The sequence below is a fragment of the Numenius arquata genome, chromosome 27 (assembly GCF_964106895.1).
Source record: "Numenius arquata chromosome 27, bNumArq3.hap1.1, whole genome shotgun sequence".
In the NCBI taxonomy this organism is placed as follows: Eukaryota; Metazoa; Chordata; class Aves; order Charadriiformes; family Scolopacidae; genus Numenius; species Numenius arquata.
Genome location: NC_133602.1, coordinates 92,677 through 113,466, shown reverse-complemented (window position 1 = coordinate 113,466; position 20,790 = coordinate 92,677). Strand labels below are relative to the sequence as shown.

The 20,790-nt window shown below is 64.7% G+C and overlaps 3 protein-coding genes across 3 annotated transcripts; all 3 read right to left on the bottom strand.

The window, feature by feature from the left end:
• Positions 1–32: 32 nt before the first annotated feature.
• On the bottom strand, positions 33–9,313 carry RORC (RAR related orphan receptor C). Its single transcript, XM_074164377.1, is given in 12 exon segments — positions 33–182; positions 899–923; positions 925–988; positions 991–1,008; positions 2,058–2,168; positions 2,258–2,365; positions 2,905–3,037; positions 3,225–3,346; positions 3,956–4,297; positions 4,924–5,065; positions 5,728–5,813; positions 9,286–9,313. Coding segments are annotated over 12 exon segments (1,329 nt in total).
• Positions 9,314–11,979: 2,666 nt separating this feature from the next.
• On the bottom strand, positions 11,980–13,526 carry LOC141476028 (acyl-coenzyme A thioesterase THEM4-like). The gene is made up of 4 exons (XM_074164643.1): positions 13,099–13,526; positions 12,855–12,965; positions 12,621–12,745; positions 11,980–12,480 (listed from the first exon to the last, which is right to left on the bottom strand). The coding sequence occupies exons 1-4, from the start codon at positions 13,524–13,526 to the stop codon at positions 12,419–12,421; spliced, it is 726 nt and encodes a 241-aa protein (XP_074020744.1). The 3' UTR covers positions 11,980–12,418.
• Positions 13,527–16,085: 2,559 nt separating this feature from the next.
• Positions 16,086–17,811, bottom strand: S100A10 (S100 calcium binding protein A10). The gene is made up of 2 exons (XM_074164579.1): positions 17,680–17,811; positions 16,086–16,247 (listed from the first exon to the last, which is right to left on the bottom strand). Exons 1-2 carry the CDS (start codon positions 17,809–17,811, stop codon positions 16,086–16,088), a joined length of 294 nt encoding a protein of 97 aa, XP_074020680.1.
• Between the last annotated feature and the right edge of the window lie 2,979 nt (positions 17,812–20,790).

The following is a 20,790-nucleotide window of genomic DNA, read 5'->3' as shown; positions in this document are numbered from 1 at the left end:
TGTCCGTGCGAGGGCGGCGGGAAGGGGGGGGCTCAGCGGGGTCCCTCGGGGTCGCCGGCGAAGAGCTCCCGGTAGAGCGGGGGGAAGGCGACGTGCAGCACCCCGGGGCGCGGGCGCAGGAAGGCCTGGAGCTGCTCCACGTGCTGCGAGCACAGCGCCCGCAGCCGGCCCTGCGGCGGCAGCTGCCACGGGGACACGCGCCTGTCACACGCCTGGCACGCCAGGGACACGCGTGTCACACGCACACGGAGGGGACACGCACCTGTCACACGCCTGGCACACCAGGGGACACGCAACACACACACACACGGATGGGACATGGGCCCATCACACACCTGGCATGCTGGGGATACGCGTGTCACACGCACATGGAGGGGACATGCGCCTGTCACATGCCTGCCACCTCAGGGGACACGCACACACACGGAGGGGACATGGGCCCATCACACACCTGGCACACCAGGGGACATGCACGTCACACACACATGGAGGGGACATGGCCCCATCACACATCTATCATGCCACGGGACACGTGTGTCACACACGCATGGAGGAGACAGACACCTGTCACATGCCAGCCACCTCAGGGGACACGCAACACGCACACACACATGGAGGGGACACGGGCCTGTCACACATCTATCCTGCCAGGGGACACGTGTCTCACACACACACACAGGGGACATACATGTCACATGCATGCACACAGAGGGGACATCACATGCCCACCACACCCCCGCCACGCCGGGGGACATGCCCCACACATGCACACGGAGGGGACACACGTGTCACAGCCCAGGGCACACCCCCCCTGCCCGTGGCAGCTCCCCCCCGGTCCCCCAGGTCCCCCCCGGTCCCCGTGTCCCCCCCGGTCCCCGTGTCCCCCCCGTCCCCGCACCCTGGCCAGCAGCCCCTCCCGGTGGGTCCGGCGCAGCAGGAGGCGGAAGGCGACTTCCAGGTGTCCCTGCAGCCGGGCCACCTTGGCCTGTTCCTGCAGCCACGGCCGGTCTGGGGACGGGGACACGGGGGGGTGACGTGGGGATGGGGACAGGGATGGGAGGGGATTGGGATGGGGACAAGGATGGGTTGGACACGGGGACAAGGATGGGATGGGATTGGGATGGAGACAGGGTGGGGACAGGGGTGGGAACGAAGAAGGATGGGGACAAGACAGGATGAGGATGGAGATGGTGACAGGGACGGGGAGAGGAAGGGAACAAGGATGGAGACAGGGATGGAATGAGGACAGAGGTGGGGACAGGGATGGGATGGGGACAGAGGTGGGGACAGGGATGGGATGGGATGGCCACGGGGACAGGGATGGGATGGGATGGGATGGGATGGGATTGGGATGGAGATAGGGTAGGGACAGGGGTGGGAATGAAGAAGGATGGGGACAAGACAGGATGAGGATGGAGATGGTGACAAGGATGGGGACAGGGATGGGGAGAGGAAGGGGACAAGGACGGAGACAGGGATGGAATGGGGACAGAGCTGGGGACAGGGATGGGATGGGATGGGATTGGGATGGGGACAGGACAGGGACAGGGATGGGAATGAAGAAGGATGGGGACAAGACAGGATGAGGATGGAGACGGTGACAAGGATGGGGACAGGGATGGGATGGGGACAGGGACAGGGATGGGATGGGATTGGGATGGAATGGGGTCAAGGGTGGGAATGAACGAGGATGGTGACAAGGACAGGATGAGGATGGAGATGGTGACAAGGACAGGGATGGGGAGAGGCGGGACGGTGGCAGGATGGGGCCAGGATGGGGACAAGATGGGGGCCACATGTGACAGGGAGGGGGCCGGGGAGAGGGATGGGGACAGGGACCAGCTGGGACGGAGCGGGACGGGAGAGGGACAGGGTGGGGACACCACGGGGACGGGGTCGGGGGGGCAGCAGGGACCAGCTCAGGCCACCCCAACCCCAGCACCTGCTTTAGGACAAAACCACGGGGGTTTTGGGGTTCCTACGGGGCCCGGGGGGGAAACTGAGGCCCGGGGAGGGGCGGGGGGGACACAGGGGACAGGAGGGGACAGGTCCCTCACTGGCGTTGACGAGGACCAGGGCGCTGAAGAGGGCCACCTCGCTCTCCGAGAAGTGCAGGGCGCAGAGGCTCTGGGCGAAGTCGAAGATGGAGCCGATGAGCTCCTGGCAGCCTGGGGGGAGCCCTGGTCACCGCGTGTCCCCTCTGTGTCCCCCCCCCCCCTCCGATGTCCCCCCAACTCCCCTGTGTCCCCATCCCTACCCAGGGATCGGAAGAGCTCGGCACCCGCGTACTTGCCCTCGAAGAAGACGGTCCGGTTGTCGGAGTTGAAGGCTCGGCACATGCGCACCAGCACCACCTCCATGGCGCCTGCCACCGCCCGGGGGGGACACGGGGACAGTGGCACCGGGGGACACGGGGCCCCACGGCGCCGCTGCTCAGGGCTGGCTCGGTGACCCCAGCCCTGGTGGGGTCTGTCACCTCCCATGGGAGGTGGGACCCATGGGACTGTCACCTCCCCGGTAGGACCCATGAACTGTCACCTCCCTGGTGGAGCCCATGGTCTGCCACCTCCCCGGTGGGGTCGGGGTGGCCCTTGGGGATTGTCACCTCCCCAGCGGGACCCATGGGACTGTCACCTCCCTGGTGGTGTTCGGGTGGTTCTTGGGGTCTGCCACCTCCCCGGTGGAGCCCATGGGACTGTCACCACCCCAGTGGGGTCAAGGTGGCCCGTGGGGACCATCACCTCCCTGATGGGACCAGAGCATCCCATCGCCCGGGGACACCAGGGGTGGGGAGATGGGGGCCACAGGGACTGCGGGGATGGGGGCAAGGGCATGGGGTGGCCCTGGAGCTGGAGACAGGGGAGGTGGTGGCCCTGGGGGACAGGTGACATGGTGGCCCCGTACCCGCTTTGAGGAGGACGATCTGGTCATTCTGGCAGAGGTCCATGAAGCCGTGCAGGCGCTTGGCGAACTCCACCACGTGCTGGATGGCCTCGGTGATGCGCCCGGCGCAGCGTTGCCACATCTCCTCCGTCGACTGTCACCCGGCCGGTGTCACACCCCATCACCCGGCTGTCACCCCCACCCCAGACCCCCACAGATCCCTCCAAACATCCCCATTGCTCCACGCCACGCCGGAGCCCCGGGCACCCAGCCCTTGGCATCCTCTGGGTGCCCTAGGGACCGCCGTGTCCCCTCCCCTGTCCCCACCCCGGTGGCCTCACCTTCTTCTGGTAGGCGCAGACCTCCTCGCGGGAGAAGGTGTCCCAGCGCCGGAGCTGCAGGTCCTCGGCGCGGAGCTGGCAGGTCTCGCGGTACGACTTGAGGACGTTCTGGGTGAGGTACTCTGTGGGGACGGGGGGGACGGGGGCTCGGGGATGGGGACAGGGCAGGCAGCCCTCGGCCATGTCCCTGATGGGCAAGGTCCCACCACCATGTGGCACCCATGGGTGATGGAGCCAGGTCCCACAACCATGGAGCACCCATGGGTGATGGAGCCAGGTCCCACCATCAGGGAGCACCCATGGGTGATGGAGCCAGGTCCCACCATCAGGGAGCACCCATGGTTGATGGGGACAGGTCCCACCATCATGGAGCACCCATGGGTGATGGAGCCAGGTCCCACAACCATGGAGCACCCATGGGTGATGGGGACAGGTCCCACAACCATGGAGCACCCATGGGTGATGGAGCCAGGTCCCACAACCATGGAGCACCCATGGGTGATGGGGACAGGTCCCACCACCATGGAGCACCCATGGGTGATGGAGCCAGGTCCCACAACCATGGAGCACCCATGGGTGATGGAGCCAGGTCCCACCATCATGGAGCACCCATGGGTGATGGAGCCAGGTCCCACAACCATGGAGCACCCATGGGTGATGGGGACAGGTCCCACCACCATGGGGCACCCATGGGTGACAGCCCCAGCCCCACGTGGCACCCAGCGACTCACCGATCTCCACGCCGGAGGCCATGGGTGACTCCAGGAGGCTGCTGCCAGTGGGGTGGGGGTAGAATTGGGGGCCATCCCCATCCCTGTCCTCATCCCCATCCGGACCCCTGGTCCCCTCCGGCCGTCCAGGCTGCCCCTCTGCCGCAGGACCAGCCCGTCCCTCCGTCCCGCCGTGGTGGGTGCTGGGGGGTGTCAGGGGGTGTCCCCGGCACCCCGTCAGCCCCAGGGGCGCGGGGGGGGTCCCCTGTGCCACCCGCTCCCGCTGCCGCTGCTCCAGCTGCTGCTGCACCTCTGCCTGCAGCCGGTCCCGCTGCTTCTTGGACATGCGGCCGAACTTCACGGCTGCGGGGCGGGGGGGACACACACGTGTGATACACGTGTGTCGACACGCGTGTGCGTGCGCCGGCCTGGCTCCCCACGACCTACATATTCCCGTGGCACCGGGGCTTTCCGGCCCCACGCGTGTGCCGCTATGCCCCCCCCCCCCCCCCCCGCCCCAGCTTCCTCCAGGCGCACCCACGGTCCCTCCGCTTCCTCCGGGGACACCGCGGCCCCCCCCGGGGTGGCCCAGCATCCCCAGGGGGGCACAGCTGGGGGGGGCACAGCGGGGGGGACGGGGACAGGGGGGGCACCCAGGTATGGGGGGGAACGTACCCAGGAATGGGGGAGGGTGAAGCCAGGTGGGGGGGTGAACCCAGGTGTGGGGGAGTGAACCCAGGTATGGGGGGGGGATGCAGCAGTTATAGGGGGGGGGATGCACCCAGGTGTGGGGGGGTGCACCCAGTTATGGGGGGGATGTGCCCAGTTATGGGGGCTACACCCAATTATGGGGGGAATGTGCCCAGGTATAGGGGAGGGATGCACCCAGGTATGAGGGGGGATGCACCGAGGTGTGTGTGTGTGGGGGTGTGCACCCGGGAACTGGGGGGCTGCCCGGTGGCCGGGGGGGGGGGGGGGTGTCTGCCCACCGTCGCGGGACATGCCGAGGCGCAGGCACTTCTGGAGGCGGCAGTGCTGGCAGCGGTTGCGGTTGGCGCGGTCGATGGGGCAGTTCTGCTGCCGGGAGCAGGCGTAGCTCAGGCTGCTCTGCTGGCTGCGCCGGAAAAAGCCCTGCCACGGGGGTCACCGCCACGCCGGCACCCCAACACCACGGCACCCCAACACCACGGCACCCTGACATCCCCGCATCCTGACACCCTGACATCCTGGGCGTCCCGATACCCCAGGACCACGGCACCGGGCACCCCGGCACCCTGACACCCGGCACCCAGCACCCTGGCAGCATGGCACCCCAACAAGCCTGGCACCCCGGCACCTGGCACCCTAACAACCAGACGCCCCAACAGCCCAGCACCCCGGCACCATGGCACCCCAGCACCCCAACACCTCTGCACCCCAGCACCCCAACACCCTAGCACCCCGGCGTCACATCACCCCAGCACTATGGCATCCTGACACCCCAACGTCTTGGCACCCCAGCCCCCCGACACCCCAGCACCACAACACCATGGTACCCCAGCACCCCGGCATCCCAGCACCCCGATTCCCCAGCATCGTGCCATCCTGGCACTACGGCATCCTGACACCCCAACATCTCGGCACCCCATCACCCCGGCACCCCAACATCCTGACACGCTGGCACCATGGCACCCCAGCAACCCGGCACCATGGCACCCCAACATCCCGGCACCCCGGCGTCACATCACCCCAGCACTATGGCTTCCTGACACCCCAACATCTTGGCACCCCAGCCCCCCGACACCCCAGCCCACCTTGCAGCCCTCGCAGGTGATGACGCCGTAGTGGATCCCCGAGGACTTGTCCCCGCAGATCTTGCAGGGGATCACCTCGATGTGGGCTGCGGGGGGGGAAGGACAGGGTGGGCACCCGCCCCGAGGGACCCCCGGGGTGGGGGGGACACGGCCCCCGCGGGCACCCATGGGACCGCGTGTGCCATCCGTGTCCTCGCACGCCCTCCCCCGGCTCACGTGTCCCCTGTGGGACCCTGTGTCCCCCGTGGGCTCACGTGTCCCTCACGGGTTCACGTGTCCCCACGGGGGCTCACGTGGCCGCTGTGGGCTCACGTGTGCCCCATAGGCTCACGTCCCCCGTGGCCTCGCACGTCACCCCCCGGGCTCCCGTGTCCCCGCTGGGGTCCCATGTCACCCCAAGGGTTCCCGGAGACCCTACGGGGCCACGTGTCCCCCTCCCGGGACCGCCTCTGCCACCCGCCTTCTCACCGGGACTCCACGTGTCCCCCGTGGCCATCGGGGTCCCCTGTGGACCCCGGTGTCACTTGGGGGGGGCTCTCGTGTCCCCTGAGCCCACCCGGTCCCCACGGGCTCACAGGGACCCCGTGGGCTCCGGTGGCACCGACGGGGTTCCCAGGGCGCCCCACAGGCACCGCTGTCCCCCAGGCGCTCGGGGCCCCCCCCCAAGGAGCCCGAGGGTGCCCCCGGGCGTCCCCCCGCCGCCCCGGCGCAGGGTGGGCCCAGCCGGACGCCGGGGGCTGCTGAAACCGCAGCGGCAGCGAGCGCCGGCGAAGCCACAACTGGGACACGGCCCCACCTCGCAGGAAGGTGCCCGCCGCCCCGGCACGGCCCCTACGGCACCAGTACGGCCCCGGCATGGCACCAGTATGGCCCAGTACAGCCCAGTACGGCACCGGTACGGCCCCAGCATGGCACCAGTACGGCCCGGTACAGCCCAGTACGGCACCGGTACGGCCCCGGCGTGGCACCGGTATGGCCCGGTACGGCCCCGGCATGGCACCGGTGCGGCCCAGTACAGCCCAGTACGGCACCAGTACGGCCCCGGCATGGCACCGGTATGGCTCGGTACGGCACCGGCATGGCACCGGTACAGCCCCAGTATGGCACTGGTACGGCCTGGCACGGCACCAGTATGGCCCAGTACGGGCCCGGCATGGGCACTGGTACAGCCCGGTACGGCATTGGTATGGCCCCAGCATGGCACCAGTAGAGCACCAGTATGGCCCAGTACAGCCCAGTACAGCACTTGTATGGCACCGGTACGGCACCAGTACAGCCCGGTACAGCCCAGTACGGCACCGGTACAGCCCAGTACAGCCCAGAATAGCACCAGTACAGCCTGGTACAGCACTGGTATAGCCCGGTACAGCCCAGTACGGCACCAGTACAGCCCAGCACAGCCTGGCACAGCCCGGCACAGCCCGGTACGGCACCAGTACAGCCCAGCACAGCCCGGCACAGCCCAGTACAGCACCAGCACGGCCCCAGTACAGGCCAGCACAGCCTGGCACAGCCCAGTACGGCACCAGTACAGCCCAGTACAGCCCGGCACAGCCCAGTACGGCCCCAGCACAGCCCCAGTACAGCCCAGTACAGCCCGGCACAGCCCAGTACAGCCTGACATGGCACCAGCATGGCACAAGTGGGCAGGGGGCCATGGGGTGCAGTCACGGGGATGGGGGGCACCTGAGCCACGGGAGTGGGGGACACCAGGGATGGAGAAGTGGGGGGACACCAGAGGCAGGGAACAGCTGAGCTCGAGGGGACACCGGAGATGGGGGGACACCACGGGGGGGACACTGCACCCGAGAGGGGACCCCAACCCCGGAGGTGCCCCAGAGCCCCCAGGAGACCCTCTTGTCCCCCAGCTGCCACCAGCTTGTCACCCTCTGCCTTGCACACGCTTGTGCACATGTGGACATACCTGAGCTCCCGCTCACACACTCTTGCACACTCATGTGCACACACGGGCACACTCGTGCACAGTTGCACACGCTCGTTCAAGCACGGGGATGGTGCGGGGGTGATGCACACTTGGGCACACTTAGACACGCTCAGGCACAGGCACACACCCTCAGTCGTGTGCACACGCTGGGGCACACTTGCCCACGCTGGTGCATGTTTGCAAAGGGTTGTGCAAAGCTTTGAACACTTGTGCACACTCCTGCGGGCTGCTTGGCCATGCTTGCACACATTCACGCACACTTGCACGTGTTCACAAATGCTTGTGTGTTCACAATGCCCAGCGCACACCTGGGCGTGCTCACGTGTGCTCTCGCACGCTCAGGGATGCTGGTACGTGTCTGCGAATGCTCTCGCACGCTCTTGCACGCTCCTGTGCACCCTGGCCCCCTCGTGCCCGCTCTCGCACGAGTGTGCACGGCCACCGCCCCTCCTTCACGCGCGCACACGCGTGCACACGCCCGCACACGTCTTCCTCCTGGGGCCGAATCCGCTTCGTCGGCTTTTTCCACCTGCCCCAGTTTTGGGGCCCGGGGCCGCCCTCGCATCCGGGGACCCCCGCGGCGGCGCCGGCCCCGGGGGAAGGGGCGGGGGGGGGGACACCCCTGGGAATTCGGCGCTTTGAGTCAGCCCCGCGCCCCGGCACCCGCATTACTCAACGGTGCCGGCGCCGGCGGCTGCCAGGAAGCGCCGCTTTCGGGTGCTGCTCCTGCCGGGAACCGGCGGCGAGAGGTCGCCGAGGTCTCGGCCGGCCCCACGTCTCCCCGGCACCCGCCGCTCCCACGGCACCGGGGGCCCCCGGGTGCCCGCCAGAGACGTGGGCACCCACCGGCAACCGCCAGCGCCCACTGGGACCTGTCAGCCCCCCCCAGCCCTGTGGGCACCCAATGGTACCCATCATCTCCACCAACATCCCACCGACACCCATCATCCCACCAGCACCCACCAACATCCCACCAACACCCACCAGCCTCACCAGCCCCACCAGCACCCACCAACACCCACCAACACCCACCAGCACCCACCAGCACCCACCAACACCCACCAACACCCACCAGCACCCACCAGCACCCACCAACATCCCACCAAGATCCCACCAGCTCCCACCAACACCCACCAACCCCACCAGCACCCACCAACACCCACCAGCCCCACCAGCACCCACCAGCACCCACCAACATCCCACCAGCCCCACCAGCACCCACCAGCACCCACCAACATCCCACCAGTTCCCACCAGCACCCACCAGTGCCCACCAGCCCCAGGGGAACCCACTGGCACCTGTCAGCACCCCCCATCCCCAGGGTGGGGGGACAACCCGGTGCTCAGGACCCCCTCCCTGGCGCAGCGTCACGGCAAAACACGCCATGACACGGGCAGACGCATCACGTCACGGGCCAACACGCCATGGCACGGAGGGGAGGGGGGAGACCCCTGGGGACCCCATCCCCAGTGCCCAGGGGTGTTGGCACCCCTGCCTCAGTTTCCCCAGAGCCAGGACAGGGGGGGGACCGGGGGAGGAGGCGGGAACGGGGCCACCTGCGTGTCCCCCGTCCGTGTCCCCGTCCGTGTCCCTGCCGTGTCACCTGCGCCAGCCCCGCGCAGCTGCCAGCCCCCACCACATCTGAGGGCGAGCGCCCGCCCCGCAGGTGCTGGGGGGCACCCGGGGGGGACCCGGGGGGGCTGGGGCGCCTGCAGCTGTGGCTGCAGGGGGACACGGGGCTGCCTGGGGCCACCACATGCCGCAACATGCAGTAACATGCGTCCATGCCCTGCAACACGCATGTACGGCCTGCAACATGCGTGTACGCCCTGCAACATGCGTGCACATCACGCTCTGTGCACGGACACTGGGAGCCGTGTACAACACCCCCACACGTTGTACCCCCCTGCGACACAGGTGCACATGCCATAACACGCGTGTGCATGCAGCTATACACCGCAACATGCATGCACACACAGCACCATGCCGTGACATGTGTGTGAATACAGCAACATGCCATAACACACATGCACAGACCCTGCAGTGCGTGCACATGCATTTACACAACGCTCATCGCACGTGTGCCCCAAAACATGCCTGCACATGCCACAACATGCATGGTCGTGCTGTAACACGTGCCAACATGTCTGTGTGAGCTGTAAAACACGTGTGATGCTGACACACGCTGACATACACTGACACACACGGCCTCCATGCCCTGGCAGCTCCTGGTGTTCTCACACGCATACACACACTCATGTGCATGCTCCCACACGTGTTTGCACACATGTGCGTGCTCCCACAGGTGTGCACAGTCACAGGGACACACACGCCCGCCCGTACACTGCCCTCGCACATAGATGCACCCACACGTGTGCACACGCATGGTCCAACATGCTCCCACCCACTTGCACACACTCCCCCATGCCCACTTGTGTGCACGCACACGCTCCCACCCCTTTGCACACTCACCTGCCCCCTCCATCATGCTTGCACACACACGTGCACACCCCTGCCTGCTCCCACACGCTCCCACATGCTTGCACACACACAGACTCCTGCAGGCTCCCACATGCCTGCACGCATGTACGTCTGCTCTTGTGAGCCTCCACGGACTGCACGCATGGGTGCACACCCATATGCTCCCACACCCTTGCACACGCATGTGCACACCCCACATGCTCCACTGCCCTTGCACACACACACGTGCACACTCTTGTGTGCTCTCACACCCTTGCACACACGCGTGCACACTCCCACGCCCTTGCACACAAGCACACCAGCTCCCATGCACACATGCTGCCTCTCATATGCTCTCCCACACTTGCACGCTCCCTCATGCGTGCACACACGCGTGTCCAGCCGCACACGCGTGCCCAGCCACACACGCACCCCTGCTTGCTCCCCCCCTTGCACACAGAGACACCCCCTTCCACCCCCTGCCCCACACCCCCCCCGGTTCCCCCAGCCTCACACACACCCCCACGCCCGCACACGCATGTGCCCCCCGCCGCAGCCCCCCTGTGTCAGGCCCTACCTCGCATGGCGGCGGTGGCGGCACGGGCGGCGCGGCCGAGCGTTATAAGGGCTCCGGGGCCCCCCCGGCATCCTGCCCCCCCCCCCCAGCATCCTGCCCCCCCCGGCCCCACGCACTGGAAATTTCCGACTTTCCACGGCGTGGCCGGGGGGGAAACTGAGGCACGAAGGGGGGGCGCGGCGCCCCCCCACCCCCCGTGACCCCGGTGACCCCGGGCGAAGCGGAGCGGGGACCCGAGCATCCGGGAGGGCACTGGCCCCAAATGCCCCGGGGGGGCTCCAACACCCCCACGCCCCACAGAGTCCCACAGCACCCCAATGTGCCCGGCTCTGGGGTGCAGGGATGGGACCCCAGGGGACCCCAATGTCCCCAGCTTTGGGGTGCAACCGTGGGACCCCACAGCACCCCGACATGCTCAGCCTTGGGGTGCACTGATGGGACCTCAATGCCCCCAGCTTTGGGGTGCAGCAGTGGGACCCACAGCACCCCAGTATCCCCAGCTCTGGGCCGCAGCCACGGGACCCCATGACACCCTGACGTGCTCGGTTTTGGGGTGCAGGAGTGGGACCCCAGGGGACCCCAATGTCCCCAGCCCTGGGGCGCAGCGATGGGACCCCACGACACCCTGATGTCCCCACCTTTGGGGTGCACTGAGGAGCCCCCCCTCCCCGTGCCCCCCAGCGCCCATGGGGGTTCAGACGCTGCCGGGTCGTGGGGGAAACTGAGCCCCCAGCTTTGGCGAGTGTCACCTGGGCCCCGGGGGTCCCCACGGCCACCCGGCCCTGACCCGTGTCCCGTGTCCCCTGTGTCCCGTGCCCCCCGTGTCCCGTGTCCCCTGTGCCATGTCCCCCGTCCCCTGTCCTGTGTCCCGTGTCCCCCGTCCCAGCCCCGGGCTCCATCCGCCGCCGCGACCAGCGCTGTCCCCCGGCCCGGCCCCGCCCACCCCTCCCGGCCCCGCCCACCCCTCCCGGCCCCGCCCACCCCTCCCGGCCCCGCCCATAACCCCGCCCACCCCCTCGTGGACCCGCCCCCGAGAAAGCTAAGGCCGCTGCCGCAGCCCCGCCCACCCCATTGACTCCGCCCACTCCTCCTGCCGCCGCGGCCCCGCCCCTCCGCGCCCGGCCCCGCCCACCCCCGGTCCCTTCCCCGTGTCGCCGGGACCCCACGGTGTCCCGTCCGTCCCCCCCCCCGCCCCGGGCAGCCCCTTCCCGCCCGTGGGGTCCCACCCGTGACCCCCCCGAGCCCACAGAGACACGGGGACACGAGGGGTGATCGGCAGCGGCTGTGATTGCCCTGGGCCCCCCCCCCCCCCAGCCCCACCTGGGAAACTGAGGCTGGGGGGGGGGACACACGGCAGGGGGGGACCTGGGGGGAGACATTGGGGTGACACGGGGGAGACATGGAGGGACCCGGGGGGAGACATTGGGGTGACACTGGGTGGTATGGGGGTGGCATGGGGGGGACCACGGGGGGGGGGGGGGCAGAGTGACACAGGGGGGACACGGGGTAATATATAGGGGGGACATGGGAGTGACGGGGGGGGGGGATACTGGGGGGGGGGGATACCGTAGGGGGGGACCCGGGGGTGATGGAGTGACCTGGGGAGGACGTGATGGGGGACAGGGGGGGGAGACCATGGGGTGATATGAGGGGGACACGGGGGTGACATGAGGTGAACGAGGTGACACGGGGGGTTGGGGGGGGGTGGGCTACCGGCCCCCCTCCTCCTCCTGTGCCTGGATCTTGGCGGGGTCCGGCCGGATGAAGAGACCTGGAGCGGAGGTGGGGGGGGGGACGGGGACAGGCTGGATGGGTGTCCCCCCATTTCCCCCCCCCCCCCCTCCCACCCACCCCCTCCACCCCCGGGGGTGTCCCCAAGGGGTGTCCCCAAGGGGTGTCCCCGGTCCTCACCGGTGGCCCGTGCGTGCAGCGTGTCCCCGTCGGCCCCCCGGACCTGGCCGGAGAGGAAGACCTTGCGCCCCTCCATCCGCTCGGCGCGACCCTCCACCAGCAGCACGGCGCCCAGCGGGACGGGGCTGGGGGGACATTGGGGGGGGTGTCAGCCCCCTCCGTGTGTGTGTGTGTGTGTGTGTGTCCCCACCCTCACCTTGGGGACACCCCCCCCCTCCCCGGGGGACAACTCACGCCAGGTAGTCGATGCTGAGGTTGGCCGTCACCACCGGCCCGGCCACCGCCAGGGCGCAGGTCCCCAGGGCGCTGTCGATGATGGTGGCGATGGCGCCGCCGTGGGTCAGGCTTCGGAGGGGGTGGGATGACACGGGAAAGGGGGTGAGTGACAGCACCGGGGGCAAGGGGAGGGGGGGGGAAGAGGGGGTTGGGGGACACAGACCCGGGGGGGGGGTCACGCGAGGGTGAGGGTGGCGCTCACCCGGGGTGTCCCTCCAGGTACGGCCCCGGCTGGACGAGGCAGAGCAGGCGGCGCTCGGCGGCGTTGAGGAACATGGCGTACTCGAAGCCCTTGCCGTCGCCGTCGATGGCGCGCAGGAAGAGACGCGTGTCCTCCCGGCCCCCCCCGACCCCCGGCGTCACCCACCCGAGCCCCGGGGTCCCCGCGGCGGCGCCGTGGTGGCGAGCGCGGCGGTAGGAGGGCAGCCGTGCCCAGGCCCCGCCGGCCGCCATGGCCAGGAGGTGCCGGTAATGGCGGCGCATGGCCCCGCTCCAGCCCCCGTTGGGCACCGCCAGGTCCCGGGGGGGCTGCGGGGGGGCGGGTGGGGGTGGCGGGGAGGGACGGGAGGGGCCGCGGGGGGGGCGGCCGGTGGAGAGACCCCGCCTCAGCGCCAGCAGAGTGAGGGGCATGGCCCCCCCGGGGACCCCGCGGCCGGGCGGGGGGGTCACTGGTGATGTCACACCCGGTCGGTGAGGTCACTGATGATGTCACACGGGGGCAGGGGGGGTCACTGGTGATGTCACATCCGGTCAATGGGGTCACTGGCGATGTCACATGTGGGCGGGGGGGTCACTGGTGATGTCACACACGGGTGGGGGGGGGTCACTGGTGATGTCACACCTGGTCGGTGAGGTCACTGCTGACGTCACACCCAGTCAACGGGGTCACTGGTGATGTCGTATCGAGCTGGGGGGGTCACTGGTGACGTCATACCTGATCAGCGGGGCCTCTGGCGACATCACACCCAGTTGGTGAGGTCACTGGTGATGTCACACGCCGTCGCCGCCCCCGTCGGTGATGTCACGCCCTGTCAGGGAAACCCGGTGGTGACGTCACTCCCAGCAGTGATGTCACTCCCAGCCGAGGGCGGGGAAATTACGTCACTTCCGGTGCCCCCCGTGAGAGACACCCCCCCCCCTAGGGTCAGGAACAGCCAGGTCAGAGGTCAGAGGTCAGCCCGGCCCCCTGCCCGCCCCCCCCCCCCCCCCGACCCCTGACCCCCCCCCCGCCCCGCGCGCACCCCCCGCTCCCGTTGCCCCGCAGGAGGGTCCGGACGCGGTGACCGCGGCGGCGGGGTGACGGCGGCCACGCCCCCACTGACGTCACCGGAGGGGGCGGGGGCTCCGCCGATTGCGTCACAGCCCCCGCCCCGAGGGCCCGTGTGGGCCCCCCTATAGACCCCCGTACCGCCCCACGCGGACCCTATGGACCCCCCATACACCCTTATGGGCCCCGCCCCACGGGACCCCCCCGTACAGCCCCTATAGATCCCCCCCCCACAGCCCCTATGGACCCCCATACACCCCTATAGGACGCGGACCCGCCCCACAGAACCCCCCCCCATACAGCCCCTATAGAGCCCCAAACTCCCACACACAGCCCCTATGGACCCCTTATACACCCCTATGGGCCCCTATAGGGCCCTGCCCCACCCCACAGGACCCCCCATTCAGCCCCTATAAACTGGTACAGACCCCTATAGACCCCCATAGCGCCCCACACAGCCCCTATGGACCCCCATATACCCCCATATCACCCCATGCAGCCTCTACAGACACCCCTATACTCCCCATATAGCCCTATACAGCCCCTATGGAGCCCCCCACCCCCCTATACACCCCCATACAGCCCCTATGGACCCATACGGACCCCTATAGACCCCCATACGGCCCCACACAGCCCCTATGGACCCCCATACCACCCCACGCAGCCCCTACAGACCCCCCTATACACCCCATATAGCCCTATACAGCCCCTATGGAGCCCCCCCACCCCCCTATAGACCCATACAGACCCCTATAGATCCCCATACCACCCCACACAGCCCCTGTAGACCCCTGTGCAGCTCTCTGTGGGGCTACAGCCACCCTATACATCTCTATACAGCCCTGGGCGGGCCGTACAGCCGTCTATATGTGCCTGTACAGCCCTCTGCAGGCCTTACACCGCTCCGAGCCCCCGCTATGGCTCCTATAGGTGCCGGTACAAACCTCCGGGCACTTACAGTCACCTACACACTGACATGCAGCCCCCTATGGGCCCTATAGACCCCCTACACACCAACGTACAGCCCCCTTTGGGCCCTATAGACCCCCTACACACCGATGTACAGCCCCCTATGGGCCCTATAGACCCCCTACACACCCTATAGACCCCCTACACACTGACATACAGCCCCCTATGGGCCCTATAGACCCCCTACACACCGACGTACAGCCCCCTTTGGGCCCTATAGACCCCCTACACACCGATGTACAGCCCCCTATGGGCCCTATAGACCCCCTACACACCCTATAGACCCCCTACACAACAACGTACGGCCCTATAGACCCACATACAGTCCTTTAGATCCTATAGCCCCCATACAGCCCCCCGTGTGTCCCTCAGAGCCCCCCCCCACCCCAGCAGCCCCTATAGGACCCCTAGGCACCCCCCATACAGCCCCCCATGGGCCCCATGCCCTCCTATGGTCACCCCCCACACTCCCCTACACCCCTTATTAGGGGGGACCCCACCTCACCCACTGGCTCCCGTGGCTGGGGTCACCCCATGAGTGGGGCTGGGGGGACCCCAGGGGGACCCCAGGGGTGACGGGGACCCCAAAGTGACCATGATGGGGAGGGTGACCCCAAGAAACGGGGCAGCTCCAGTGTAGTACAAAACACCTTTATTGGGGGGGGGTTGGCAGTAGGCGAGGGGGGGGGGGGTGAGGGTGGAGGGTCAGGGCAGTCTCCAGGGCTTGGGGGGGCAGCCCCTCGGGGTGTGGGGCAGCCCCCAGGGTATGGGGGGCAGTATCCATGGATGTAGAGGGTAGTATCCACGGGTGGTGGTGGTGGTGGGGGTAGGATCCATGGATGTGGGGCAGCCCCCATGGGTAAGGGGGGCAATATCCGGGGGGGGGGAGGAGGGGGCAGCCCCCCCTCCCCAGGAGTTTGGGGGAGCGGGGGGGGGGAGTGGGGGGGCTGCCCTCACTTCCGGCCCTTCTGCTTCATGTGCCGCACGAAGTAGTCGTTGCAGGCGATGGTGAGCCCGGCCACCAGCGAGAAGAAGCCCTGGAAGCCCACGGTGCCGTCCCGGCTCTGGTCCAGGTCCCGCATGATCTTGTCCAGCGCCATGGGGTCCCGCTGGTTCTGGGGGGGGGGGGGGGGGGGGCAGGAAAAAAGGGGTGCAGCGGGTCAGGACCCCCACTCCCACCCCCCTCCTTGACCGGCTGATCCCCACAGAGCTATAGGGTCCGATCCCGGGGGTGATCCCGTGGAGATGTAGGGGCTGATCCCGGGGGTGATCCCGTGGAGATATAGGGGCTGATCCCAAGGAGCTATAGGGGCTACAGGGGTCCCAGGAAGCTATAGGGGGTTACCCCTGGGATGCTATGGGGTCTAACCCCAGGGGTGCTATAGGGGCTGTTACCCACAGAGCTATAGGAACCAGTGCCAGGGGTGCTATAGGGGCTAATCCCAGGGATGCTATTGGGGCTGATCCCAGGGGTGATCCCATGGAGATGTAGGGGCTGATCCTGGGGGTGATCCCATGGAGATATAGGGGCTGATCCCAAGGAGCTATAGGGGCTACAGGGGTCCCAGGAAGCTATAGGGGGTTACCCCTGGGATGCTATGGGGTCTAACCCCAGGGGTGCTATAGGGGCTGTTACCCACAGAGCTATAGGAACCAGTGCCAGGGGTGCTATAGGGGCTAATCCCAGGGATGCTATTGGGGCTGATCCCAGGGGTGATCCCATGGAGATGTAGGGGCTGATCCTGGGGGTGATCCCATGGAGATATAGGGGCTGATCCCAAGGAGCTATAGGGGCTACAGGGGTCCCAGGAAGCTATAGGGGGTTACCCCTGGGATGCTATGGGGTCTAACCCCAGGGGTGCTATAGGGGCTGCTCCTGGGACGCTATGGGGTCTGACCCTCGGGTGATCCCTTGGAGCTATAGGGGCTGACCCTGGGGATGCTATAGGTGCCGCTCCTGGGACACTATGGGGTCTGACCCCGGGGTGCTATAGGGGCTGTTCCCCCACAGAGCTATAGGGGCCAGTGCCAGGGGTGCTACAGGGGCTAATCCCAGGGATGCTATAGGGGCCGATCCCAAGGGTGATCCCGTGGAGATATAGGGGCTGATCCTGGGGGTGCTATAGGGGCTGATCCCGAGAACCTATAGGGACTATGGGGGTCCCAGGAAGCTATAGGGGGTTATCCCTGGGATGCTATGGGGTCTAACCCCAGGGGTGCTATAGGGTCTGACCCTGGGGTGCTATAGGGGCTGATCCCCACAGAGCTATAGGGTCCGATCCCAGGCATGATCCCCATGGATCTATAGGGGCTGATCCTGGGGGTGCTATAGGATCTGACCCCCACAGAGCTATAGGGTCTGCTCTTGGGGAGCTATAGGGGCTGATCCCAGAGTGCTATGGGGCCTGATCCCGGGGAGCTACGGGGTCTGGTCCTCACAGAGCTATAGGGTCCGACCCCGGGGGTGCTATAGGAGCTGACCCCAGGGGTGCTATAGGGTCTGCTCCTGGGGTGCTATAGGCCCCCTGGGCCCCCCCCCCCCCCCACCTCCAGGAAGCCGGGGAACTCCTTCTCCATCAGCGACCGCAGCTCCTCCTTGCTCAGGTGGTCCTTGTCCCCCGCGTACTTGTGGAAGGTGAACATGAGGGTCTCCATGGCGTGCTCCATCTGGGAGGGCATGGTGGGGCCGGGGGGGGCTGCGGGGGGGGGGGGGGAGGGGGTGTCACAGCTCAGCCGTGGACCCCACTTCCCCCCCCCCCAGCCCCCCGCCAGGCCCCGGGGCTGAGGCTGGCACCGCTCATCACACGTGTGAGTTTTCCAGCTGCTGGGAATGACTCAGCTCCGGGCTGCGGCCGCGGGGTGGGGCCGGGGGGGGGGTGGGGGGGGGACTGACATGTCCTGCGGGTGTGTCCCCTGTCGTGTCCCCCCCCCCGGCTATGGGGCACCCTGGGGAGCCCCAGTGAGTCATGGAGGAGGGGGCCGTTGCGCAAAGGCCCCGGGGTGGGGTGCACCCTGCCTCAGTTTCCCCATAACCGTGGGGTCATTGAGGGGGGAGGGAGCCCCCAAAGCAGCCCCCCCCCCCCCCCCTCCAAGGGATAACACCCCCTCCAAGGGATAACACTCCCCCCCCAAGGGGTGGCATCATTTTGGGAAGGGACGCCCGATGTGGGGCGAGGGCAGCGTGGGGACACGCCTGCCCCATGGAATCACTGCCGACACCCCCCCCCCCCCCCCCCCCCCCACTGCCAAGCGCCACGACACCCCCCCCCAACCTGGGTGCCCCCCCCCCCAGGGTTGGGGGGGGGATTTTTTCTGTGCCCTTTCGGGGGGATTCCAGTGTGGGAATCGGTGGGAAAAGTGACTTTAGAGTAAAGTGGGGGTAAAATAAAGATGATAAATAATATGTAGAATACATAAAAGATATATAGAATATATAAAAAATATATAACCTTTATATTATATATAATACATATAATATATATAATATACAATATATAATATATATAATATAGAGACTAATTTCTCTTCCAATTCTTAGGAAAATTGCACTTTTGCAACGCTTCAGTGTGGGATTTGGCGAGAAAATTTATAGTAAAGTTGGAATATAATATATAAAATACATATAAAAATATATAAAAGTATATAATATATAAAAGACGTATTTTATATATATAATATATAATACAGAGAGACTCATTTCTCTTCTCATTCTTGGGAAAATTGCACTTTTAGAAACCCTTTAGTGTCCAAATCGGTGAGAAAATTTATAGTAAAGTGGGAATATAATATGTAAAAAATATATATAATATATACAAATGATATAATATATAAAAAATACATAATATATATAGAATACAGAGAGACTAATTTCTCTTCTAATTCTTGGGAAAATTGCACTTTTAGAGCACGTTAGGGTCCAAATCAGTGAGAAAATTTATAGTAAAGTGGGAATATGGTATGTAAAAAATATATATAGTATATAAGAATGATATAATATATAAAAATATATATAATATATAAAAAATACATAATATATATAGAATATAGAGAGACTAATTTTTCTTCTAATTCTTGGGAAAATTGCACTTTTAGAGCACTTTAGTGTCCAAATCGGCGAGAAAATTTATAGTAAAGTGGGAATATAATATATAAAATGTATATAAAAAATATATAAAAGTATATAATATATAAAACATGTGTTCTATATATATGATATATAATATAGAGAGACGAATTTCTCTTCTAATTCTTGTGAAAATTGCACTTTTAGAGCACGTTAGGGTCCAAATCGGTGAGAAAATTTATAGTAAAGTGGGAATATAGTATGTATAATGGATAATAAATATAATATATAGTCAATAAAATATATTAGATATATATACTTATGTATATACTTAGATTTGTACCTATATTATATGTACTTATATCTATATTTATACTTATATTTATACCCATATCTATATTATTGCTATAGTTTAATTATATTTATACCCATACTATATTTATATCTATATTTCTATTTATATTTACATTTATATTTATATCTATATCTATATTTCTATTTATGTTTCTATTTATATCTATATTTACCTTTATATCTGTATTTATGTTTATATCTATATTTACATTTATATTTATATATACATTTATATATATTTATATTTACATTTACATTTACACTTATATTTATATTTATATTTTCCTCCTTCGCCCCATCCCCGGAGCGTGGGAAAAACCTGGATAATTATCTAAAATTCAAATAAATCGCTCATTTCAGGATTTTTTTGTTTGTTTGTTTTTTTTTTGTTTTCCCCCCACCCGAAGATGCGGCTGAGGAGCATCGCGGCGTAATCCCGCAGGGTCCAGTGGTCGTTGAGGGGGTTGATGGAGGCGGCCAAGGGTTCAAGGGCGCAGTAGGTAACGGAACCCACCAGGCTCCGCAGGTAGGACCCCAGGCAGAGGAAGGGGTTCCCCACCAGGCTCCGGGCCACGTGAAGCAAACGGTTCAACTGCTCCAGATCGTGGCTCACGGATTTCACCTACCGGGGAGAAAAATGGGGGGTGTGGTGTGGTGTGTGGTGTGTGTGTGTGTAACATCGTGATGTCCCCCACCCCCCCTCCCCTCAAACCCTCCTAGCCCCCCAACGCTGGCTAGTAGAGTGGATGGAGGGTGGGCACAGGGACCCAGGAGTCCGGGGAGGGGGGGCACAGGGACCCAGGGGTTCAGGGAGGGGGGCACAGGGACCTAGGGGGGCACTCAGGGGTCTGGGGAGGGGGGGCACAGGGACCCAGGGGTTCAGGGAGGGGGGCACAGGGACCCAGGGGGGCACTCAGGGGTCTGGGGAGGGAGGGCACAGGGACCCAGGAGTCCAGGGGGGGCACCCAGGGGTCTGGGGAGGGGGGGGCACAGGGACCCAGGGGTTCAGGGAGGGGGGCACAGGGACCCAGGGGGGCACTCAGGGTGGGGGTTCCCAGGGATCCGGGGGGGTCCCGAGTCAGGGTTGATGGGTCCCGGGGAAGGTCTGGGGAGGGAAGGTCTGGGGGGGCAAGGGGGGGGGGGGGGGGGCTAGGGATTTGAGGGGGTCCAGGGGGGCTCCCAGGGGGTCTGAGGGAGGGGGGTGGGTGGGGGGCTGAGATTTTAGGGGGGGGGGGCCCAGG